Source organism: Jaculus jaculus, chromosome 17, assembly GCF_020740685.1.
Source record: "Jaculus jaculus isolate mJacJac1 chromosome 17, mJacJac1.mat.Y.cur, whole genome shotgun sequence".
Taxonomy (NCBI): domain Eukaryota; kingdom Metazoa; phylum Chordata; class Mammalia; order Rodentia; family Dipodidae; genus Jaculus; species Jaculus jaculus.
The window spans coordinates 18,800,691-18,825,429 of record NC_059118.1 but is presented as its reverse complement, the minus strand read 5'-3'; the positions used below and the strand labels follow the sequence as shown (position 1 = coordinate 18,825,429).

The 24,739-nt window shown below is 54.3% G+C and overlaps 2 protein-coding genes across 9 annotated transcripts in view; both read left to right on the top strand.

Annotated features, from left to right (window-relative positions):
• Window positions 1-13,985, top strand: part of Cacna2d2 (calcium voltage-gated channel auxiliary subunit alpha2delta 2) — a 174,182-nt gene extending 160,197 nt beyond the window's left edge. The window contains exons 18-39 of one of the 8 annotated variants that reach the window (XM_004664281.3): window positions 422-496; window positions 576-647; window positions 738-809; window positions 917-978; window positions 1,757-1,833; window positions 2,987-3,007; window positions 6,239-6,299; window positions 8,456-8,553; window positions 8,739-8,829; window positions 8,936-8,998; window positions 9,135-9,238; window positions 9,446-9,544; window positions 9,637-9,725; window positions 9,943-9,990; window positions 10,215-10,286; window positions 10,381-10,533; window positions 10,673-10,725; window positions 10,839-10,894; window positions 11,051-11,177; window positions 11,502-11,611; window positions 11,722-11,804; window positions 11,905-13,985. In XM_004664281.3, coding sequence (XP_004664338.1) covers window positions 422-496; window positions 576-647; window positions 738-809; window positions 917-978; window positions 1,757-1,833; window positions 2,987-3,007; window positions 6,239-6,299; window positions 8,456-8,553; window positions 8,739-8,829; window positions 8,936-8,998; window positions 9,135-9,238; window positions 9,446-9,544; window positions 9,637-9,725; window positions 9,943-9,990; window positions 10,215-10,286; window positions 10,381-10,533; window positions 10,673-10,725; window positions 10,839-10,894; window positions 11,051-11,177; window positions 11,502-11,611; window positions 11,722-11,804; window positions 11,905-12,048 — 1,830 coding nt within the window. In that variant the 3' untranslated portion in view covers window positions 12,049-13,985. Of the gene's footprint in view, window positions 1-421; window positions 497-575; window positions 648-737; window positions 810-916; window positions 979-1,756; window positions 1,834-2,986; window positions 3,008-6,238; window positions 6,300-8,455; window positions 8,554-8,738; window positions 8,830-8,935; window positions 8,999-9,134; window positions 9,239-9,445; window positions 9,545-9,636; window positions 9,726-9,939; window positions 9,991-10,214; window positions 10,287-10,380; window positions 10,534-10,672; window positions 10,726-10,838; window positions 10,895-11,050; window positions 11,178-11,501; window positions 11,612-11,715; window positions 11,805-11,904 lie in introns of all 8 variants that reach the window. The other 7 variants (XM_045136571.1, XM_045136573.1, XM_045136570.1 and 4 more) reach the window with 7 other exon arrangements.
• A 4,063-nt stretch (window positions 13,986-18,048) lies between these two features.
• Tmem115 (transmembrane protein 115) lies at window positions 18,049-23,832 on the top strand. The gene is made up of 2 exons (XM_004664280.2): window positions 18,049-19,410; window positions 23,065-23,832. The coding sequence occupies exons 1-2, from the start codon at window positions 18,560-18,562 to the stop codon at window positions 23,267-23,269; spliced, it is 1,056 nt and encodes a 351-aa protein (XP_004664337.2). The 5' UTR covers window positions 18,049-18,559; the 3' UTR covers window positions 23,270-23,832.
• The last annotated feature ends 907 nt before the right edge of the window (window positions 23,833-24,739 follow it).

Sequence of the window (24,739 nt, the reverse complement as noted above, 5' to 3'; positions counted from 1 at the left end):
TCCCTCCGGTTCCCTTCCACCAAGGATGCAAGCTTCCCAAGCATCTCCTCCTATACTCTACTGAGATGGAGACAAGGAAGCACAGTTTGAGACCGCAGTGGATACAATAGGGACACTGGTGGCCACAAAAGCAGCAGCCTTATGGACCCATGAAGGTGGAGACGTCAGGCTGGACGACACCTCCATGGGGACTTCATACACGCCAGCCCATGGGGCTGCTCAGCCTTGATCGGGCTAGTGTGTGATGGGCACTCAGCCTGACTTCAGAGGCACGCTTAGTGCCCTGTGGAGGACATGAGACCCCGCTTGGCCAAAGGCAAGCAAACAGTAACAGGTGTGAAGAGAAACTGGGAAGAGCTCAGTGCCTAGGGAATCCCTACCCAGTTCTCTAGACCCTGATCCTCTGCTCCATACCCCCTAGCTCGGAGCCAACGGCTATGTGTTTGCCATTGACCTGAATGGCTACGTGTTGCTGCACCCCAATCTCAGGCCTCAGGTGAGCCTAGTGGGTGGTCCGGAGGGAGGTGAACCCTCCAAAACTAGAGACTCCTGATTTTCCACCTGGCTTCCTGCAGACCACCAACTTCCGGGAGCCTGTGACTCTGGACTTCTTGGATGCAGAGCTGGAGGATGAGAACAAGGAGGAGGTAAAACAGAGGTGGGGAGGAGGGATGGGGGAGAGCCGACCCCCAGGCACCGAGGGCGGAGAAGGAAGGTCACAGCTCTGGCCCTTCCAGATCCGCCGCAGCATGATCGATGGCAACAAGGGCCACAAGCAGATAAGAACACTGGTCAAGTCCTTGGATGAGGTGAGACGACAGAAGTGGGGGGACAAGCAGTTAGGGCACCCGCCCACCCCCACCCAGCCCCACCCCAGCCTGCTCAACCAAGCACCTGACGCAGCCTCCTCTCCCAGAGGTACATAGATGAGGTGATTCGGAACTACACCTGGGTGCCTATAAGGAGCACCAACTACAGGTGAGTGGGCCAGGGCAGAGTGGGCAGAGAGGGTTGGGATGACCCCAGAACCTGAACCCAGCTCTCCCTCCCTCTCACGTTCCAGTCTGCTCTAATTACCAGCCCACCGAAGTACCAGGGGCCATGACTCCTTGCTATTCACCCTGAGACACACCCCCGCAAACCCCACCACCCCTGAGGAATAAGCAGCAGGTCCTAGGCGTGCAGGACTGGGGGCCAGGATGGTGTGTCTGACATCCTCCTGCCGGAAGGGTCTCCCAGGAAGGGAATCCACGCCCGGGGTTCCATCTCAGCACACCCACTGCCTGATCTCAGCCGGGGTCAGGCATGGTCAGCATAGGCTGTCCTCTGTGTACCCCACCCAGCTCCTTCAAGGTCCATTCTGAAATTGAAATGACAGGAGCATCCTGACACCCCAAACCAGCCCACGACTGCTTCTCACCACAGTCACATGGCCCTGATCCTCACTGGCTTTCAAGGGCCCCGTGGACCCTACCCCCTTAGCGGCACTCACTGAGAGCTTTGCCTTTTGCTCAGGAATTTGGCAGGGCAGGTTGGGGGTGGGGGAGGTGGGCAGTGGGGTTCAGAGTTGCTTTGGGACTGGTGGCTTAGAGGCCTCCGACAGGAGCTCCAAGGCCACGAGTTTCTCACACTGAGGTGAGGAGTGTCTGCCATCAGCTTGGGCATGTCTGGCTCCAAGGCCGTGGGGAGGGGGTGCCATTGTAGCCCACCCCTCCTGCATCAATGACCAGTACTCTTCCCGTCCCCTCCTCTCCAGCCTAGGGCTGGTGCTTCCACCCTACGGCAGCTTCTACCTCCAAGCCAACCTCAGCGACCAGATCCTGCAGGTCAAGTGTAAGTGGCCTGGCCCCTGCCTGCGCCCTGCACCCCTGCCTCTGCCCCCGCACCCTTGGCCGGCCCCAGGCAGCGTAGCCAGCCTTGCTTGCTGGCAAGGCAGTCCCCCCTGCCCAGTCTGCCCAGCCCCAGGCGTGCCCGAAGGCTGGGAAACCAGCCTTTGAAAAGTCTGTGGAAACCTGCATGCTCGCCTTTTCTCGAATTTGGTTCCAGACCATTCTTCTCATGGTTTCCGTTGAGGTTTCTGTTTTTGGTTTCTCCTACTCCGTGTCTTCCCTCCTTAGCCTGCCTGCCTTAAACACTCCTGGGGGCTGCATTCTTGGAAGACACCCCCCCCCTCCCTTCCCTCTCCTCTCCTTCCCCCTTCCCCTGTTCCCTCTCTGCTCAGCTTTCTCCCCCTGGTGCCTAGTCTCAACGCCTCCCTCCTCTGCATCTTCCTCCTCATTCTCTCTCAAGGTACACCTCTCCCACCATCTCTTCTCTTCTCCCTCTCCGTCTCGTCTCTCCCTCCTCTTCCTCTTTCCTTTTCTTTCCCCTCCTCATTCATCTCTTCCCTCCATCCCGTCTCCCTCTCTTGCCTCTTCTCCCTTCTGCTCAGTCCCTCCATTCCCCCCATTTCTCTCTCAACTCCAGCAATCCTTACCTTTCCACTCTCCTGTAGTCTCCCTCCCTGACTTATTGTCTCCTCTCCTTCCTCCCTCCCTCGCAATCTGTACCCTTATCCTCCCTCCTCTCCCCCTCTGCCCCTTCTCCCCGTCCTGCCCTCTTTCCTTCCTCTGCCTGTGGCTCCCCCTGCATGCCTTGCTCCCCCTGGGCCTCCCTGGAAAGGCCTAGGTCTCAGGCCTGCCCCCGCCTGCCCACTACCAGAGGTCACTGGGAGGGAGGCTGGGGCTCCCGCCCCACCGGGCGCCCCCCCACCTGCCTGGCCGACTGGGGCTGATCTCCTTTGAGTTTCTCCGCTCTCTCTTTCTCTCTCATGTCGTTTTTTTGCAAGAAGTTTCCTTTCGGTATGATGATGAGACACAATATTTTCATTCAAACAGCCATTGAATAAAATATTGTTTGTGCCCCTCCCCTCTCCCTCCCCCTTTTCGTTTGTTTTTGTGTTTGTGTTTTTGTTTTCCTCGCTTTCTCTCTTGGTGGACTGTCCCAGTGCCAATCAGCAAACTGAAGGGCAAGTATATTCAGAACCAGTGCACCCTCTTACCCCACCCCCACCCCACCCGCCCTCACACCCCTGCTTGCCCCCCTTCCTGCCCAGGACCAGCCACACCCAATGCCCTCCAAGGCCCCTTTCCAGCATCCTTTGGCTCCTCAAGTCTTATCTTTCCTCTGATCCCAACGCCCCTCCTAGAGCCAGTGGCCCATTCCCTGGGCTAGCTGCAGGGTGTCCTCTAGCGTGTCCTGAGGGCCTAGGCCCCTTCCTCCCACTCCTCAACCTCCATGGAACCCTGTGGGAAGGCCGCTACCTTGTCAGCCTTCTCTGATCCCCTGCAAGACAACTCAACAGTGGGGACAGGGCGGGATATGTCTCCACCATTCCCCCACCCAGCCCGCCAAATTGCAGCTGGTGTGAGGCTGTAACAAAGGGCAGAGCTCCTGGCTGTCCTCTCAGATGGCTCTTGAGGCTCTGCCAGTGGCTCCAGAGCTCACAGGCCACTGGGAAGAAGTGGCAAGGCTCATACCTGGGCCCTGGGCAAGGGGCACAGAGTGCAGGCAGCAAGCCATACTAGGAGCAAGACTGCCCATCCACCCCAGGGGCTGGCCTAGGTGTTAAAGCCTTTGTACCCTGCTGCCCCCACTCACTACTCAAGAGACTTTGCAAAGGACCTTTGGGCCAGCTCTGCCCTGGAGTACTTGCTGTTTCTGGGGAACGGTCTACACGTATGGGAAAGGTGTTCCCCTAAGGAAATAAAGACAGGGTCAGGGACTGTGGACCTGGATCGTCTGAGCCCAAAGGCCAGCAAAATAAAAGCCTGGAGAAAGCCAAGCTAGAAATGAAGAAAAAGGTTCCCAAAGCAGAGAGACTCCAAAAAAGATGAATGGTGAACCACCAGGCCCTGATCGACAACGGGAGTGGGAGGGAACAGTACCAGTACGCGAAGGTGTCAGCCGCTGGTCCACAGACAGCCGCCCTCCCAGGGAACACTTTGGCAGGTGGGGCATGGAGAGCCAAGCAAATTTCCCCTGGCCAGTGAGTAAGGGTTCCACAAGTCTCCCTAGGGGCCCTGTCCAACCTAGTTGAGCAAACGAAATAAACTGCCTCCACAAGCCCAGAATATGGGGTGGGGGGCATGCCCTACTCCCACTGGCTTGAGTTGTCTTTTTCGCCCATCTCCCACGTCCCACCCAGTGACCCCATAAATGCAGGGCCCTAGTAACCATAACAACTATAGTATAGTCTCCGGCCTTGCCCCTTCTCCCTCCTTTTTCTTTCTCCTCCTCCTCTCCTTGACCCTCCTCCTTCCCCTTTGGCTTGTGTCCAAACCCTGCCTCACAGTCCTATCAGAAAGGAACAGTCCAACCAGTGACCATCCAGCCCCACTAAGCACCCCAATAGGAACCTTGCAGTGCATCATGGGAGTATTTGGAAGGAGTAAGGGGCGGGGGAATCCACTTCTGGGACAAACAAAGGCTTGGCGCAAAAGAGAGTTTGGGATGTGAATGAGGGGGAGAACCAGGTACGGTGGCTCAAACCTGTAGTCCCAGCACTTGGGAGGCTAAAAAGAAAAAGGAGGATCACCATGCATTTGAGGTTAGCCTGGGCTACATAGTGAGTCTCTGTCTCCAAGGGTGGGGGTGGATATAGGCTGGAGAGGTGAACTGTCAGGATGACAGACATAGGCCCAAGGGCAGGGAGGCCCTCACATGCACACAGCAAGGTACGCATGAGCCCTGGGCTCAAGCCTCAGTGCTACATAATCCAGGCACGATGATGCACACCTGGAATCTAGCACCCAGAAGGAGGCAGGAGTATTGGGAATTCAAGGTCACCCTTGGCTGCACATAGCAACTTCAAGGTCAGCCTGGACATGAAACCCTGTCCATGTCTTTAATCCCAGCAGGGGTAGGAGGATCACCATGAGTTTGAGGCCACCCTGAGACTACATAGTGAATTCCAGGCCAACCTGGGCTAAGGTGAAACCCTACCTTGAAAAACCAAAAAAAAAAAAAAAAAAAAAAAAAGCCAGTAGGGAAAGCCAGATGTGACACATGCCTTTAGTCCCAGCACTCAGGAGGCTGGGGTAAGAGAACCACCTTGCTCACCTTGAGTTCCAAGTCAGCCTGGGCTACAGTGAGACCCTTCCCCAGCCAGGGGAAGAGCATGGGGGGGAGGACAGCAGGATGTCCCATTCCCGCTGGGCAGAGAGAGGCCACAATGGAACCTTGTGGCCACATTCTCAAGTCTGTGAATAAAAACTCATACAAAGCCATGTATACACACTCATGCATCTATGCCACACACACTTGGGTACAACTGTTAGAGCTTCCCCCAGCATTCCCCAGTGCTCCTATGAAGAGGTGAGAAGAGAACCAGCCCTTCTTCCCCACCTGCCCCTTGGGCCGTCTCAGGAAGCAGATGTTGAGGGTCCGGCAGCATCCCTTTTTCCTCACATCCTGCAGGACAGTCGCTGCTCCCTGTGGGTATCCCGTCACCTAGCATGTGGTCCCGAGGAGAACCCACAGACTCCCACGATGCACTGCAGCCTGCCCCCCACCCCCCCGCAACTGCCCACGCCCGTCTCTGGTTGGACTGTCTGTGCCCGTGGAAAACCCCTTCGGTTTGGCCATGTTGATGCCTGACACAGAACAGAACCAAGACCTACCAAAATGCAAGCAGCTGTGGCAAAGAAAAGAGATAAAGATCCGCAGCTAAAAGCCAATTCCCTTCCTCAAAGTCTCTTTGGAGGCGAAGGAAGCTCAGCATGTGGTTTTTTTTTGTTTTGTTTTTTTCCATTATGGATGTGATAAGAGAGAGACTGGCGCCTCCCCCAGACCATGCATATATATAGCAGTGTGTGTATATATATATGTGTGTGTGTGTGTCTGTGTATATGTGCTATACAGCCGTATGGAAGCATATACAACCACGCCAAGGGACTCACTGCCGACAGAGGACCAGGCCCGGGCAACATATTGGCTATAACTGCCCTCCTCCTGCAATGCTCTAGTCTCCACAGGCCTCCCCCCTTTTCCTCCCCGCCCCCCATCCCTCCCTTCTCTCTGGCTCAAACCTGAACGTGGAAGTGGCGGGTTCCCTCTTTGCTGATGTCTCCCTCTCCCTCTAGCCGCCTCGTCCCCCTCCCTGTCCCTCCAGCCCCATCAGCTCTGAGCTCCCCACCCCCCACCCCCCAGCCTCCTGCCTCCCCAGCCCCCGCCGGATAACCCCCCGTTTCTGTTGCAGATTTTGAGTTCCTGCTCCCCAGCAGCTTTGAGTCTGAAGGACATGTTTTCATTGCTCCCAGGTAGCTTGCGTGTGGCCTTGCTGAGGCGTCCTCCCTCACCCTGACCGCCCCCCCACCCGCCCCCGGCCCCACTTCCCGCACTGCTGCCTGGAGCTCTTGTGTGTCCCGTGTCCTGTGCAGTGTGGCCCTCCCCACCCCCGCCCGCCATACATAGCCCGGTATGTGCGCCACGTACATACCCAGGCCATGTAGCCCGCACCAGGCAGCAGTGGCCAGTGGCCCACAGCCCACCTCCCACTGGGCCTAGGGTAGGTGGGTTTTGGACTAGCAGGAAAGGAAAGCGTGTGTGTGGCACCACCCCCCCCCCTCAGTGGGCAGCTGCTGCTCTGGTTTGTGGTGTGTCCTAAGCCCTCCCTCCACCTGCACCCCGTGGTCATCGTCCTGTGTCAGTCAGTGTTTGTGTGGGTCTGGGGGCTGAACCAGCCAGAGCCCCTGTGAGCAGTGCCAAGTCTCAAGCGTGGTGGCTCACTGAGGAGGGAGGAAGAAATGGGTGGGCGGACCGGGGATTTGAGAAGCTGCCCTGGGTCAGGATCCAGAAGAGAACTAGGCCTGGGCCATTCTCGAAGGGCATGCTCAGTGTGCGCACGCGCGCGCACACACACACACACACACACACACACACACACACACACACACACATTCTCACACGCTGTGTCTTTGGCCCCGAAGCTCTCTCTCGCGCGTCCCAGGTTTGGATAGGCAGGTGAGTGCGGCAGAGACCCCTGGGCACTCTCGGGCACCACATGGGGCTCTGGACACTCCTAACCTGTGTATGCACGGGCGCACATGCACCCGCAAGTTTCTCTGACTCTGTGCAGATGTTTGTGAGTCATTGTGTACCTGTGCAAGAGCCGAGTGTACACGTGGGGTGGGCTCTGTGAATTGGTGGCTGGGAGTGTGTGCCTACATAACCCTGAGGAGGCTGGACCATGTTTGTTTGTTTGTTTGTTTTTATCATCGCTCTATGTGGCTCAGGAGAGCTTATTAAGTGTGCGTAGGGTGAGTGAATGAAGTGTGCGTGTCATGTGTGTGGCGTATCTTGAGGACAGCTGTGAGAGTTTCACTCTGGGTGTGTCAGCGGGGACCTCCAGGCACAGAGGCCCTGAGGGCCAGTAAATCAGTGCTGAGTCCCAGTGCCAGCTACCCACACACTAAGGTATGGGCTCTAGAACAGTTTGGGGAAGTGGCACATTTTTGAACCTCCCAGAGAATATTGTCACGCAGGCTGGTGGGGTAATCCCTAATGGTGGGGTATGACTAAGGGATTGAGCAAAGGAGGTGGCGCCATCAAGATAGAGATTATTGAGCCGGGCATAGTGGCGCACGCCTTTAATCCCAGCACTCGAGAGGCAGAGGTAGGATCGCTGTGAGTTCAAGGCCACCCTGAGACTCCATAGTGAATTCCAGGTCAGCCTGGGCTACAGCAAGACCCTACCTCAAAAAATCAAAAAAAAAAAAAAAAAAGAGAGAGAGAGAGAGAGAGATTATTCTCCAAGACTTCCTAAAGAGCAGGCTGTGCCACACCCGTAGCCCCATGTTGCCTGGACCCAAAGTCTGAGCTTAGTGAGGGTCTACCCACCTCTGAAGGAAAACTATGTGAGCCAGTCTAAGGACTCACACATCACACATTCCCACTGATTTCCCAACATCCTCTGCGGTGTGACGATAAAAGAGAGTCTCAGCAAGCCTGAGTGCGTTGTCCAAAGGTGCAAGGCCAGAAAGAGCCGGGATAAGGCCTCAGATTCTGGCTGACAGAAGCAAATGCTGGGGTTCATTCAATACTACCTAATGCCCATGGAAACACCGTAGGGCATACAGGTGGATGAGCCAGCCACTGGACATTGGCATTTCCTGAAGCCTCCCTGGTGTACCATCTGGGCCCAGCTACACAGGAGAGATGGCAGGTTCTGCAGAGCTAAGCCCAAGAGAGAGAACCCACCAGGGTGGAGGAAGCTGGTTCTCATTCTTCCGTCCGCTCTGCCTGCACCCCCCCCCCCCCGACCTGGCAGCCTCCAGGCCCCTGACGGCCACAGCCTGTGAGAACACGCGTGCCCCTCCCCACGGCCAGTGTCCAGGCAGATGTACCGGGGAGCCTCAAGCCCCGTGCCCTGCACAGCTCCCCCAAGCCCACTCTTCTTGCCCCTCCCCACCCGTAGAGAGTATTGCAAGGACCTGAATGCCTCAGACAACAACACCGAATTTCTGAAAAACTTCATTGAGCTCATGGAAAAAGTGACTCCAGACTCCAAGCAGTGTGAGTGTGTGGCAGGACCCAAGTGGCACGGGGGGGGGGGCAGCCCAAGGGAACCCAGAAACAGACAGGCGGGGCCTGGGCCAAGGCGTAAGGAGGGCTTTTTGGAGGAGTCCTGAAGGCAGAAGGAGGGAGGACAAGGAGCTATACAGGAAGACATCCCTCTGCCACCTGCCCCTCTGTTCCAGGCAATAACTTCCTGCTGCACAACCTGATCCTGGACACTGGCATCACGCAGCAGTTGGTGGAGCGCGTGTGGCGAGACCAGGATCTCAATACGTAGGCACAACCAGGCTGTGGGCGCAGTAGGCTTGGGTGGGCCCAGTGGCCCTGGCCCTGCCCAGCAGAGGGCAGGCTTGTGACCCCACCTCCCTACTGCCCCCAGGTACAGCCTGCTGGCCGTGTTCGCTGCCACCGATGGTGGCATCACACGTGTCTTCCCCAACAAGTAAGTGACCGACCCTTACTCCCCAACAACTGTTCCTGCCTGGCCTGGGACATTGTCTCTTTCTTGTTGCTGAAACCATGGTGCTCTCACAAGCCACCCCTCACCCACTGAGCTGAGCCTCCTTTGGGTGTTCCAGGGCAGCTGAGGACTGGACAGAGAACCCTGAGCCCTTCAATGCCAGCTTCTACCGCCGCAGCCTGGACAACCACGGTTTCGTCTTCAAGCCCCCACACCAAGACGGTAAGTGTCTTGTTGCAGTGCTCCATGGCAGGTGGGGGGCCCTTAGCTGGGACCAAGTTATACATGTGAAGAGGGATAAGCTGTCCCAAACACGATGTGGGGTGCTGGATGCTTACACTGCGCCCAGCGTGGGTTGGTAGGGTCCATGATGGTATGGACAGTGTGGCCAGCCTCCATGACTGACTTAACTTCCACCCACTCACGCAGCCCTGTTAAGGCCACTGGAGCTGGAGAATGACACCGTGGGTGTCCTTGTCAGCACAGCCGTGGAGCTCAGCCTAGGCCGACGCACACTGAGACCAGCAGGTGAACGCCAGGACTGTGATGAGGAGAGAGAGGCGGTGGGCAGAGGCCTGTCCAGACAAGTAGCACAGATAACCCTTTGCTCTCTTCCAAAGTGGTGGGCGTCAAGCTGGACCTGGAGGCTTGGGCTGAGAAGTTCAAGGTGCTTGCCAGCAACCGGACCCACCAGGACCAGCCTCAGAAGGTACCAAGCAGGGGAAAGGAAATAAGCCCAGCGGTGCCTTTTCTTGGAGTCCCCGGGGATCCCTCACAAGCCTCTCACTCAAGAGTGGCTCCAACACCTCTGGGAAGGCAGGAGCTGCTACAGATGGCCTAGGGAACTAGTCACACGGAGGATGACGGGAGGAAGGGAGGGAGGAAAACTGGTGGGCGCCTTACGGTCCTCATTCTCTGCCCAGCAGTGCGGTCCCAGCAGCCACTGCGAGATGGACTGCGAGGTTAACAATGAGGTGCGTGTGTCCACCCTGAGCCTGCCCCTGAACCCCAGTGTCCCCCATCTCTAGACATCTTGGTCCCAACTGTGACTCCTAGCTATTAGCCTTTGGATGTCAACACTCCTACCCTCCCCCACCAGCACCCCACGACCCCCGCTCTGACTAACTGGACAGCCAGGCCTGAAGTGGCTCCGTGATAGGACCCCGTCACCATTTTCTCCACCTTCCTTACCTCTTAGGACCTGCTCTGTGTCCTCATTGATGACGGAGGATTCCTGGTGCTGTCAAACCAGAACCACCAGTGGGACCAGGTGAGGGCCAGGAAGAGTGGACTGAGGAGTCGGAGCCTTCTAGGGGCATGGCACTGCCATCCCTGTGACCATGGCTCCCTGCCTGTATCCCCAGGTTGGCAGGTTCTTCAGTGAGGTGGATGCCAACCTGATGCTGGCACTCTACAATAACTCGTTCTACACCCGCAAGGAGTCTTACGACTACCAGGCAGCTTGTGCCCCTCAGACCCCTGGCAACCTGGGTGCAGCACCTCGGGGTGTCTTTGTGGTGAGCCCCTACAGATGCCTGGAGATGGGGGATTGGGAGACCTGACCGCTGACGACTCCACCTCTGACATCCGAGAGAGCTGGGGTGACCTAGAGCAAAAGGCAGTGGTTCACAGCCCCTTCTCCTCTCACCACTACAGCCCACCATTGCAGACTTCCTTAACTTGGCCTGGTGGACCTCAGCTGCTGCCTGGTGAGTCCTGGGTAGAGATGAGTAAAGAAGAAAGGTACCCCCCAAAAAAGTGCAGTGTTGCAGGGCACCAGCCTATACTGACCACTCCCACTCGGTACCCTCGTGCCCTGTAGGTCCTTATTTCAGCAGCTTCTCTACGGCCTCATCTACCACAGCTGGTTCCAGGCGGGTAGGTGGAGCTTGGGTGGCGGGAGGATGTTCCTCAGATCCATTCGGGGGGCGGGGGAAGGGACTGCCCTGGCTCTATAGGGAGAAGCTGGGCCTACGGCTGAGCGAAGCCGAGGCAAACGCGGTGCCAGGGTCTGGGCACCCCCTTCCACTGCAGACCCGGCCGAAGCCGAAGGGAGCCCCGAGACGCGCGAGAGCAGCTGCGTGGTGAAGCAGACCCAGTACTACTTTGGCTCGGTGAATGCCTCCTACAACGCCATCATCGACTGCGGAAACTGCAGCAGGTACTTGGTTGAAGAGACTGGACCAGGGAACGGGGCGGGGCTAACGACTTGTGGGCGTGGCTGATGACTGGCCGGCGGGGGATAGTGGTTTGTGGGCGTGGTTAACGGCTAATGGGTGTGGCTTAGGACTGATGGGCGGGGATGGCGACTAGTAGGCGTGGCTGAAGGGTGGTGGGCGGGGATAGTGGCTGGTGGGTGTGGCTGACGACTGATGGGCGGGGTGACGGCTAGTGGGCGTGGCCGGAGGCTGGTGGGCGGGGATGGCGAACACCAAAAGTGGAGCGAACCGGCGGGGAACAGCATCGCAATGCTCCTCCCTCCCAGGCTGTTCCACGCGCAGAGACTGACCAACACCAACCTTCTGTTCGTGGTGGCCGAGAAGCCGCTGTGTAGCCAGTGTGAGGCTGGCCGGCTGCTACAGAAAGAAACACACTGTATCCTGCTCCCCCCCCCCCCTCCCTCCCCGCCGCCCTCGCCCCTTCCTGCCCCACGTGCCCCTCGGTGCCATCCGCCGTCGCCTCCTTGACTCCCCTCCCATGCCCAGCGGACGGCCCGGAGCAGTGTGAGCTGGTGCAGAGACCGCGATACCGCCGAGGCCCGCACATCTGCTTCGACTACAACGCGACAGTGAGTTGGGGACAGCGGCGCACCTTAACATCCCCGCAGACCCTGTACCCGGCTGGGTGGGGGGCCCCCTCCATCAGTTCCTCGTCTCTTTCCTCCGCAGGAAGATACCTCAGACTGTGGCCGCGGAGCCTCCTTCCCACCGTCGCTGGGCGTCCTGGTCTCCCTGCAGCTGCTGCTCCTTCTGGGGCTGCCGCCTCGGCCGCAGCCTCAAGTCCACTCGCTCGCTGCCTCTCGCCGCCTCTGAGTGACCCACACATACACCCTAATCCCACCCCCTCCCCCCCCGGGCCCCTCGCCTCTCGCCCACCCTTCCAGCCTACATCCCCTGCCCTAGAGCCTCTTCTGTCCCTCACTGAAGGACCTGGGCCCTCCCACCCCCACCCCAGAGAGCCTGTGCCTTGGGGCAGGAGAACCCCAAAGGAGGGTGTCGTGGTGTTTGGCACCCAACACTCATCTCACCGCTGAACTGTCCAAGTGCCCATAGACCCTGGACTTGACCCCAGTGGGCTGGGATGGGGAGGCCACATACACTGGTGCCAAACCAGGTCTCTGCCGCCCACCCTGCCTGGAGGCTTCCTCTGTGTAGGCACCGTTGCTTCTTTTCGGCTGGATGCCTCTAACCTGGCCCAAACCTAGCTTCCCTGGGAAAAACAGAGAAAGGTGAGAGGGCAGTTTGAGGCCTGTGCGTCAGAGCTGAAATCCTGGCAGGAGAGAGGTTCTAAGGCAGCCTCCCACAAGTCCTGCTCCTTTCAGGCCTCCAGCCACCAACCCCATTCCCCCAGCCCTGCAGGTTTCAGGACAATCTTACGACGACATCAGTTTAGACATGCCACGTACACACCTGGACCCCTGAGGGCAGAAACTGGACTCACTAGACATTCCCCGGAGTTTGCACGCAGACACAGACACACACCATGGGTGGGTAGGGTGGGACGCTCACAAAGCCTTACACAGGGCAAGAGGTTGGTGGGAGGGTTGGCACCTGCGCACTTCATCTCCTACTCACCTCCCACCTCTACTCCGAGATGCAGCCCAGCTGGTCCTCCCGTCTCTGAAGCTGAATGTCAAACAGTGCCAAATGCTGGGGCAAGGCAGGGAAGGGCCCGTCTGACCCACCCCTAGCCACCTTTGTCCCCCGACTCCCAAATACCGTTCACCCTGCCTGGTGCTCATTGTAAGCATTTCTCACTAGTGTCACACCCCCCAGCAGAACCACATGCCACTGCCTGCACCCCTCGGCAGAGGAATCCCCACCAGACATTGCCCTTTGCCTTAGCAGGGGTGACTTGGTCTCTTTTGGCTGGGCCATCCCACCCATTATCTGGCCCTTATACACTCAGGCCTATGCCCACTCCCTCTGTCCTTCCACTTCCACACACACACACACCCCTTGTCACCTTCAGGAGGCCAAATTGCCCTTCCCCCTGCTGAGCACACACTTGCGCGTGCACACACACACACACACATACAACTTGCACACAGAGGCTGGCCTGGGCACATCTCTTCACACCATCCATTCTGGTCATTTCCCCCGAAGGTATCCCAACCTGGGGGCCAGTAGGGGACCAAGGGCAGGGGGATGTAGCCATGAGGCTCAGATGGACTGGGAGGAGGGGGAAGGGTGATGCATTAATTAATGGCTTCGTTAATTAATGTCACGTTGCTTGTCGCTTTCTCAGTATGTGTATGGTCCGTGCCTACTGCTGGTGCCAGGGTGGGCGCCCATGAGGCGTGCCCAGCCTGATGTCAGCTGTGTCCTGTGGGGGCGCGTGTGTTAACTGTAGTGTAGTCAGGTGCTCAATGGAGAATATAAACATAAAAAAAGAAACAAACATATACAGAAAAGTAAATATATATTTTAAGTTTAAAAAACAGGAAAAAAAAACAGACAAAACAATCCCAATAGTTGTCCAACCCCCAGCTGGGTCCAATCCTTCTCATCACCCACCTGACCTAGCTCCCCTCACTTTCGACCTGGAGGAACTGGGGGGGCCATTTCCTTTTCTCTGCTCCCTTTTTTTTTGTTGTTGTTCTATTTTGTACAGACAAGTCGGAAAAACAACAGCGACAAAAGTCAAGAACCTTTGTAAAATACCGTGTGTGTGATTCCTTGTAAAATATTTTCAAATGGTTTATTACAGAAGATCAGTTATTAAATAATGTTCATATTTTCACTTCCAACAGTTTCCATCTACTGTGTCAGCCTTGAGGTGAGGACTGGGTAGCTGTGAAAACTGGTGGCCATGACCCCAGAGTGTCCCACCCTGCTCTGTGGGAAGGAAAAGCCATGGCAGTGCTGGTCCCCAGGGTCAAAAGGCATGATGCTTCCAGCACTTACTAAGATCCAGGCCCCTGATAAACTTTGCTTCATATCAAGTCACAGGCTTCCAGGAAAAAAAAAAAAAAAGTTGCAATCCCCCCCCCCGCCACCAAAAATGGTAATAAAATAATAATAAATACTCCCAAAAGATCAGCACTCAGGAGGCAGAGGTAGGAGGATCGCCATGAGTTCGAGGACACTCTGAGATTCCATAGTGAATTCCAGGTCAGCCTGGGCTAGAGTGAGACCCTACCTCGGAAAACAAAAAAAAAAAAGAAGAAAAAAAAAACGTGCTGGTTCAGGCTGAGATCCATCTGTGTAATCTGACCACCAGGGCCTGAGAAACAGGCAACAGGCTCTCTACCTAGACTCATGAACAAAAGCCAATGCTCACTGGTGCACAAAGACCCAATCCTGCTGACCTAAGGATGCTGGAACCTGGCCTACTCACAGGACTCCATCCTAACCCAGAAATCATAGGCCAATTTGTTGTTACTGTTTTTCGAGGTAGGGTCTCATTAACTCAGGCTGACCTGGAATTCACTAAGTAGTCTCAGGGTGGCCTCAAACTCACGGCGATCTTCCTGCCTCCTGAGTGCTGGGATTAAAGGCATGTGCCACCACACCCGTCCCAACTCAATTTTTGCAAACCTTCTGGCAGACCCTTCTCCTGTTCATTGTTTTGTTTCAGGGTTTCCCCAGTGTAACTCAGGCTGGCCTTGAACTCCGGATCCTCCTGCCTCCGTCTCTGGGGTGCCAGTGTTACAGGCATGCACAACCACACCTAGCTCACCATGTGCATTTAACCAGTTCTATTTTGTGTGGCCCATGCCTTCTTTTCATGGGAGAAAACTGAAACCATGAACAAAAAGGCTTCCCAGAACAAAGAGGTTTCACTCTCTTCCTTCAGTAGAGGCAGGGCTAGAGGTTTGTTCACTCTGCTTCCAGCTTCCAACTAGATGCTGTCACCTGGAAGTAGCCTAGGGACTTACCCTATAGTAGTCTAGAACGGTATCCAGCTGAGTCCCCATCACCATTCCAGGGGTGGGGACTCCCACAGCACACTATATACCCATAGCAAAGGGAGGAAAAAGCTTTCCCCCTGAAATGAGAAGGGTGAAAAAAAATTAGCAAAAGCTGGATATGGTGTTGAACACCTGTAGTCTCAGTACTTGGGAGGTAGAGACAGGAAGATCAGGAGTTCCAGAGCATTCCAGACCAGCCTGAGCTACATGAGACCAACAAGTTACACGTGCATGCACGCACACACACACACACACACACACACACCAGCAAAAGTCTCAGAAAGTGTCTGACTGAAAGTGACTTTGGATGCTAAACAGATGAGAATGATCATTCTAAGGGCTCCGCCAGGATGGGGGTCTTGTAACTCCTCTATAGGGGTTGATCACAGAGCAGAGTAACCCTCATACCCAACACAGCACCTGAGGTTCTGAGGTAGGGTTATCAGGTAAAATACAGAATACCTAGGCACTTTTGACTTTCAGAATTAAAAATATATATATATATATTTAGGGGGCTGGAGAGATGGCTTAGCAGTTAAGGAGCTTGCCTGCAAAGCCAAAGGACCCAGGTTCAATTTCCCAGGACCCATGTAAGACAGATGCACAAGGTGGCACATGTGTCTTTAGTTCATTTGCAATGGCCCTAGCAAGCCCCCCCCCTTCCTATCGATCTGCCTCTCTCTCTCAAATAAATGAATAAAATATACAATGGAGCCAGGTGTGGTGGCGCATGCCTTTAATCCCAACACTCGGGAGGCAGAGGTAGGAGGATCACTGTGAGTTCGAGGCCACCTTGAGACTACATAGAGAATTCCAGGTCAGCCTGAGCTAAAGTGAGACCCTACCTCAAAAAACCAAAAAAAAAAAAATTTATATATATATATATATACATATATATATATATATATATGGCCAATAGTAGGGGATGGTGGCCCAGCACTGGTGAGGTAGAACAATGTGAGTTCAAGGCCAACCTAGGACTACAGAATGAGTTTCAGGTTAGCCTGGGCTACAGTGAGACACTCCCTCAAAAATAAAAAACAAAAATAATATTTTTTTTGTTTTGTTTTGAACATCTGATCCTCCTACCTCAGCCTCCTAAGTACTGGGATTTCAGGCATGTAATCCACCACCACCAACACCCAACTCTGATAGCAAATTGAGTACTGTATTTAGTACTATATTTATAACATTGCATGGGACATACCTATACCAACAAAACTGGAGACATGGGCCTCTGCTTATTTCTCTTTTTCTCCCCCTCCCCCCCTCTCTCATAAATTAAAAAACACCTGGAGACATATTTATACTAAAAAGTTATTTACTGTCAGGTGTGGTCATGCATGCCTTTAATCCCAGCACTCAGGAGGCAGAGGTAGGAGGATCACTGAGAGTTCAAGGCCAGCCTGATTCTACATAGTAAATTCCAGGACAGCTTGGGCTACAGTGAGACTTTACCTTGAAAAAACAAAAACAAACAAACAAAAAAGTTGTTACCCAAAAATTAATTTGACTGACCACCCTGTATTTTGATTTGCTAAGTCAAATTTAGCAAACACTGGTATGTGGCATCCAGTGGGAACCCTGACCCCAGACAAAGATAAAAGATGTCAACACCCTTTGTAACCTGAAGACTTTGTACATACAGGCAGCTGTAATGAGATTGCTGATTGAAAGGAAGGGATTCTGCAATTTTATTTTATTTGTTCTTTCCAAGATAGAGTCTCACTATAGCCCAGGCTGACCTAGCTAGCACTCAGTTTGTAGTCCTAGGCTGGCCTCAAAATCAGCGATCCTCCCCACCTCAGTCTCCCAAGTGTTGGAATTAAAGGCATGTGCCACCAAAGCCTGGCAATTCTGCACTTTATGATAAAAATCCTTTGTCATATAATTGCTTATATGAATATTAAAATACAGCAATATGCAACAACAAAATCTCTGGAACAATCTTGCTAGAAGCCACTATAGTGTAAAGTTGGACTTGGACCGTCCTAGCTGGTGCTTACGGGGAGACTTCCAAACTACAGTGGGGAATCAAATGTCTCTGGTGAGCCGGGCAAGGTGGTCCACTCCTTTAATCCCAGCACTCTGGGAGGCAGAAGTTGGAGGGTTACCGGGAGCTCAAGGCCACCCTGAGACTACATAGTGAATTCCAGGGTCAGTCTGGTCTAGTGAGACCCAACCTCGAGGTGGGGGGTGGGGGAAGTCTCTGGTAGGAGAAAAACAAAGTCACCGAGGCAACTGAACCTTGACCCTTTCAGGATGGAAACCCTGGGTTCATATGGTAGAACCAGGTCACCTGTAACAATGAAATGTGAACACCCAAGATGGACTGCCGTCTTTGATCCTTAGAGTAGGAAGATTCTGTCATCACCATTGTTAAGGTCTATGAAATCGTGATTCAGGAACTTGATCAGGTCACACTGATTCCAAATGGCAGAACAAGGTTTCTAGCCGGGGTCAGGCTCATTCTCCAGGCTGTGGAGTTCATGGAATTTGCACACACTGACGGGTACAGCACACCAGAACCATCATCCAACATGTTCACTCAGACACTGGTCTCAAAGAGCAGTTACGCCAATGTACAAATCATTAGTGCCACTCTTCGTGAAGAATTCAACAATCGTGTCTCCTGAAGCTACCCACTCAACCCTCAGTTTCCCCAGATGATTTATACATGTTCTCTCTCCCCACCTACCAAGAACCTGCCTAAAACGGCCCTCAGAACTACAACTCCCAGCACGCCTTTCTCCATCGCCGACCGGAAACGACTTGGCGCAAGGCCTCTTGGGATCTGTGGTTCTACCCTGAACACCTTTCCGCTCTTTCCGGGCGGAGGCCGAAGACTCTCTATCCCAGCATGCCGGAGAGCCGGAAGGTAGGAGCTCAGAGGGCATCCCACTGCCGCCGCCGGGGGCGCGCAGGCGCAGCCACCCCTGTTTGTTGGCCCCGGAGAAGGGAGGAGGTACAGTGGAAGCCAAAACCGAGGCCTAACCGGAGCTAACCGGGCTTGACTCAGACCGGAAGGAGGCACCAGTCCCGGGGGCGAAGAGTGTCAGAGTAGATGGCGGAAGCCCAGCATTTAGATCCGCGCTAGCCTGGCCGCGAGGCCTACAGAGAACGGGCGGGTCGGCGTGCCGAAGCCTCCCAGGGCCAGGGCCTAACCTCAGGCCCCTCGCCCCGGGCAAGGAGCCCAGGCTCCGGCCTTTGGCAGCAAGGTTTGGGTTCGGGCCCCTGCGGAACTACAGCACTTCCAAGAGCGGGACCGAAGCTTTCAAAGAGCATAAGGCCTTCACAGTGACTAGGCCGATCCCGGGCCTCCCGTCGGGGCCGGACTTGGACGAGGCCCCGGGGAGGCCCCTAGGCCACCTTACTCACCTTCCCTCCGACCGACGTCCACCTTCGGGAAGATGCAACGCGCCCTACCCGGTGCCCGCCAGCATTTGGGGGCCATCCTGGCCAGCGCCAGCGTGGTGGTGAAGGCGCTGTGCGCGGCAGTGCTGTTCCTCTATCTGCTATCCTTCGCCGTGGACACAGGCTGCCTGGCGGTCACACCGGGCTATCTCTTTCCACCCAACTTCTGGATCTGGACCCTGGCCACCCATGGGCTGATGGAGCAGCACGTGTGGGACGTAGCCATCAGCCTGGCCACAGTGGTGGTGGCCGGACGGTTACTGGAGCCCCTCTGGGGAGCCTTGGAGCTGCTCATCTTTTTCTCAGTGGTCAATGTGTCTGTAGGGCTTCTGGGGGCCCTCGCCTACCTCCTCACCTACATGGCTTCCTTCAACTTGGTCTACCTGTTCACTATCCGTATCCACGGCGCCTTGGGCTTCCTAGGTGGGGTGTTGGTGGCGCTCAAGCAAACCATGGGGGACTGTGTGGTGTTGCGAGTGCCCCAGGTGCGCGTCAGCGTCGTCCCCATGCTGTTGCTGGCCCTGCTGCTGCTACTCCGTGTGGCCACATTGCTCCAGAGCCCGGCACTGGCTTCCTACGGCTTCGGGGTCCTCTCCAGCTGGATATATCTTCGCTTCTACCAACGCCATAGCAGGGGTCGAGGAGACATGGCTGACCATTTTGCTTTTGCCACTTTCTTCCCGGAGATCCTGCAGCCCGTGGTGGGACTGCTGGCGAACTTGGTGCATGGCCTCCTGGTGAAGGTAAAGATATGTCAGAAGACAGTGAAGAGGTATGACGTGGGAGCACCATCCTCCATCACTATCAGCCTCCCGGGCACAGACCCTCAAGACGCCGAGCGGAGAAGGTACTGTGAAATCTTCCGAGACCTTGGCAAGCTAGAATGTGGGTGGCCATGCCTCTGCCATCTGTTGTTCTGTTGTTTGCTTTGTACGTAGGCCAGGGACCTAGGTGTGGGAGCAACTTCAGGAAATTTAGTCTTTGGGGTTTGAGGAACTCAGTGTGTAGGTTTCTGGGTTGCAGAACATGTGTTTCGCATCAGTCAACCCCTTGCCTAGTTCAAAGAATACCCAATCTCCTTTGGGGCTACATGAGGTACCCCGGCCTTGCCTCACAATCTCCACATCCTAGACACTGGTCCTGTAGGACCCAGAAACAATAGGTTGGTCTCCCCCCCCCCCCCCAGGAGACTGGGTAGGAAACCTGTGTTTTCTAAGAAGTGTTCTGTGTTCTCCCCAGTTTTTAGTACTGAAGTACAACCTTTTTCTAGGCCGTGCTTCTCTGCAATTTAGTGACAGAAGTTTGGACTAATACCACATCTACCCCTCCTCCAGTAGGCATGTGTCACCAAACCTAGGGGACAGGCTACATGACCCATCACATGAGCCTGCTGACCACACCAGATTGCATTATCTGTAAACCAAGCCATCTGCAGCATCAGTAATACCAGCTGCATTATTCTCTGAACACACTTTGACCAGGACAGAAGAGATCTTTTTAAATTCACCTCTTGGGCTGGAGACATGGCTTAGTAGTTAAGGTGCTTGCCTACAGAGACAAAGGACCCAAGTTCGATTCCCCAGGACCCATAGATGCACAAGGTGACCCACGCATCTGGAGTTCCTTTGCAGCAGCTGGAGGCCCTGGCACACCCATTCTCTCTATCTGCCCCCCTCTCTCTCTCTTTCTAACAAATAAATAAAAAGTTTAAATTCAGCTGGGTGTGGTGGCGCATGCCTTTAATCCCAGTACTTGGGAGGCAGAGCTAGGGAGATCGCCGTGAGTTCAAGGCCACCCTGAAACTACATAGTGAATTCCAGGTCAGCCTGAGCTAGAGACCCTACCTCGAAAAACCAAAAATAATAATAATAATAAGTTTAAATTCAGCTCTTACTCCCTCAGACTCCTCACACTGTCCCCAGCTCCATTTCCAACATTGTTCTTGAGTGGTTTTTTGTTTTGTTTTTGAGGCAGTCTGACACAGGCCTGGTTCCTTAGCGTTTGTCAGTCACCTGTGCAGTGGATTCCTGAACTCAGTGGAAGAGCTTACTCGCCACTGGGCCCAGGTTCCTGAATATACCGCTCATCCCTCAAAGGAATTCCCAGCTGGTGTCCAAAGCGGTAGCTGTGGAAAAGCACCCAAAATATGCTGCAGGCCTAATTCTGGGCCCTACACCATGAGACTCTTGAGCTGGTAAATTCTAAGGTCTTGATGGGGCCAGAAGGGTTGGGCCTGGGCTGAACTGCCCTGTTCTTCAAGCTATTCAGTGCTACCTCCCCACCCCCAATAAAGGATCTCCCATTGGTAGGCTTGATTGAACGTCATCAGTAAACCTTTGTCCAAGACCAAGAAAACGGACAAGAGAAGCAGAGTGGTGGGGCAGGGGCAGGAGGTGGGCTCTTGGCCATAGTTTGATGGCTGTTGACTTGCATGAGGGTTAACATTACTCCTGTAACCAGTTGGTAATCTGCCCCATGCCATCCTCAGATCCAAAGGGACTACCAGTAAGAGGCGAAAGGATTTCCCATCTGTCTCTTTGACCTTTATGAAGAAGTGACTACTGGCAAGGACATCCCTAGTATGATAGCCTGGGCAGTAACAGGGAAGGACTGTACTTCAATGCCAACGTGCCAAGTGTGCCGGCTTGGGAGTGCGCTGGGCTTTCAATGTGCATGTCCTTGTTGCTTTTCCTATATTTCTTCTTTTTGTTTTGTTTTGTTTTGTTTTCGAGGTAGGGTCCCACTCTAGCCCAGGCTGATGTGGAATTCACTATGTAGTCTCAGGCTGGCCTCGAGCTCACAGTGATCCTCCTACCTCTGCCTCCGAGTGCTGGGATTAAAGACATGCGCCACCACGCCCGGCTCGCTTTTCCTATATTTCTTGGCATAGTGGAAATTTTGGTTCTCTGCTGGAACCTGGAAGGCCACATGGACTGTCCCCACATTGGTTACGTGGAGAGGTTGAAGCACCAGCATCCAGTGACCAGCTGGAAGTATTGCCTAGCAGCATGGCCTCCATCTCCGGGGGACCAGGGTACCAAGCACGTGCGAATGCCTGCATGTAGTGTACCTTCTACCGCCCCTCAATAGCACCTCCAAAAGTCTGCCCCATGAAAACAGCAGACTGTGGCCTGTGCCCTTCCCACATAGGTTATCTGTCCTTCTATCAGGCCTCTGCTAAGTGTTAATAGCACAGGTCTTACTGGCTTTGGGAAACTCTCCTGGAGTTAGGAAAGGTGAAATGACCAAAGTTGACCCTGCTTTAGTAATAACCCTCTCTTCAACTGAGCCTGGTGTGGAGACCTATAACTCCAGCTTCTCAGGAGATTGAGGAGTGAAATCATGAGTTCAAGGCCTGCCTAGACTACAGAACCAGCTCAAAGCCAGCATGGGCAAGTAAGCCACATCCTGCCACAAAATAGTTTTCACTTTTAAAAAAGCTGGGAAGCCACCTGTAGTGGCACACGCTTTTAATCCCAGCACACGGGAGGCAGGGGTAGGAGGATCACCATGAATTCAAGGCCACCCTGAGACTACATAGTGAGTTCCAGGTCAGCCTGGGATAGAGCAAGACCCTACTTTGGGGAAGAAAAAAAAAAAAAAAAAAAACAAGCTGTGTATGGTGGCACATGCCTTTAATCCCAGCACTCGGGAGGCAGAGGCAGGAGGATCACCGTGAGTTTGAGGCCACCTTGAAACCACATAGTGAGTTCCAGGTCAGCACAAAAAAAAGCCAGTCATGGCACACACCTTTAATCCCAGCACTCAAGAAGCACAGGTAGGAGGTTTGCCATGAGTTCGAGGCCACCCTGAGAATAAATTCCAGATCAGCCTAGACTAGAGAGAGACCCTACCTCAAAAACAAAAAAAGAAAAATAAATCAAGGGCTGGGAGACAGTTGTGATGGTGCACGCTTTTAATCCCAGCACTTGGGAGGCAGAAGTAAGAGGATCATCATGAGTTCAAGGCCACCCTGAGACTACATAATGAATTCCAGGTCAGCCTGAGCTAGAGTGAGACTCTACCTTGAAAAACCAACAACAAAAAAAGGCTGGGAGTATAGCTCAGTGGTAGAGTACTTACCTAGCTTGCAAAAGGCCCTAGGTTTAATCTCCAGTACCACAAACATTAATTATTAACCCTCCCTTTGGATGTGACACCAGTACTAAGGCAAGAACTCATTTCTCTATTTCACCTATCTGTCCTGAAGAACTAGATCCACCCACCTTTAGATACGAAACTCAAAAGCATGCTTGGCGGTTGGCTAACATCCAGGTGGCCTTCTGAGCCTGAATATGCCCCAGCTGGGCAAAAAAGGCATGGCAGGATAGGCCCTAATCCAATCACTGGGGAGCCTTAGGCCCAGCACAGAGAAAAGAAGACATGGAATTCTGGGGGAAGAGTCTATCTTGGGGGAAAAGATGCCGCCTTTGGAGGAAGGGTTCAGAGTATGCACCAAACCTAAATCCAGAGTGACCTGTTCTCTCTCTTCTGACCCCAGGCAGCTGGCCCTGAAGGCTCTCAATGAGCGGCTCAAGAGAGTGGAGGATCAGTCTGTCTGGCCCAGCATGGATGATGAAGAAGAAGAGGCTGGGGCCAAGGTGGACAGCCCCCTCCCCTCAGAAAAAGCTTCCACAACCCCAGGGAAAGGGACTACCCCAGAATCCAGTCTCATCACCTTCGAGGCAGCTCCCCCAAAGCTGTAACTCCAGACTGCCTTGAGTGTGGCAGCTCTACTCCCAAGCACCCCTGAATCCTAACAGCTACTGCAGGGCACTGACTGCTCTGAGAAGAGAGAAGGCAGCCTGCTGGGAGCTTCCATGGCCTCCTGCTGTTTCTCGCCAACACTACCCAGGACCCTTGCTACCTGGTTCCAATTCCAAACAACCACTATGCTAGGCATGGGGCCTCTGAGGTAAGATTGCACCTCAGCAGGCAGCCTCAAAGACGCGGCTACAGGTCACTGGTGTTTCAGTTCCTGGGCCAGCCCTCATAGCTGAAACTGGTTGCCAAGAGCCCTGAGCCAAGGCAAGGACTTGGATTTGCCAAAAACGTTCTGGGGGCCCAGCCAGTGCAGGAGCCAATGTGGGGCTGCACATCCCTGTCCACCCCCAGAAGACTCTGTTCACGTCAGGATTTCTTGTTTCCTTCAGCTGTGGCAGGGACTGGTTCCAGGCCAGGACAACCACAGCTACAAGGTATTTTCTACAGGACCACTTGAGTGGGCAGCCAAGGCCTGCCTCACAGTATCAATAAAGCAGTTCTTTGAGGTGTGGCTCCTGGGCTCTGTCAGTCCACCTTGTGCTGCCCCTCATGATGGTCACCTGCAAAAATGGGATGCTCTCTACTGGGTCTAAGGGCTTAGTCTCCATGACAACTCCTGGCTAGAAAGCCCATTGTCCCCACTCCAATTCCTTGTACCACCTGCTGCCAAGCAGCCTTCCCAAAGCCACCTCCTTAGACCCTTACTCCTCCTGGCCTCTAGTCACGTAGGTGCTACGCTCTTGTCAGAGCACCTGCCAGAGAAGAGCCTCTCCATTATAAGGAGTGGTTCTTTGGCAAAATGTGGCAACACATGTCTGTAATCCCAACACTCAGGTTGATGCTGGGGTGTCACAAGGTCAAGGCCAACCTGGACTCATAGGTCTACATTATATGACCCTGCTTCAGACAGACAGCAGGGCGGGAATGTAGCTCAGTCCATAGAGTGCTTGCCCTAGCATGCACAAAGCCCTGGGCTCCATCCCCAGCACCACATAAACTGGGCATGATAACACGCTTCTAATCCTAGCACTAGAGAGAGGCAGAAGGATCAAAAGTTCAAGATCCTTGGCTATATAGAGGATTCCATGCCAGCCTGGGCCACATGAGACACTACCTTAAAAACAAAGTTGTGCCGGGCATGGTAGTGCACCCCTTTTAATCCCAGCACTTGGGAGGCAGAGTTAGGAGGATCACCATGAGTTTGAGGCCACCCTGAAACTACACAACGAATTCCAGGTCAGCCTGGGCTACAGTGAGACCCTACCTCGGAAAACCAAAAAAAAAAAAAAAAAAAAAAGTTCCTCTTGTTCATGATTCACCTCTTAAGTGCTCTGTGCTTGACACCTCTGGGGGCAGCTCAGCTCCAGCGCCCGGACTGCAGAGATGTCAGCACACTGGGTAGCTGGAAACCA

Coding starts and splice junctions, on each gene's coding strand:
- Tmem115 (XM_004664280.2), top strand. CDS start 18,560: ATGCAACGCGCCCTACCCGGTGCCCGCCAGCATTTGGGGGCCATCCTG. Junction 19,411..23,064: donor CAAGACGCCGAGCGGAGAAG/GTACTGTGAAAT, acceptor TTCTGACCCCAG/GCAGCTGGCCCTGAAGGCTC.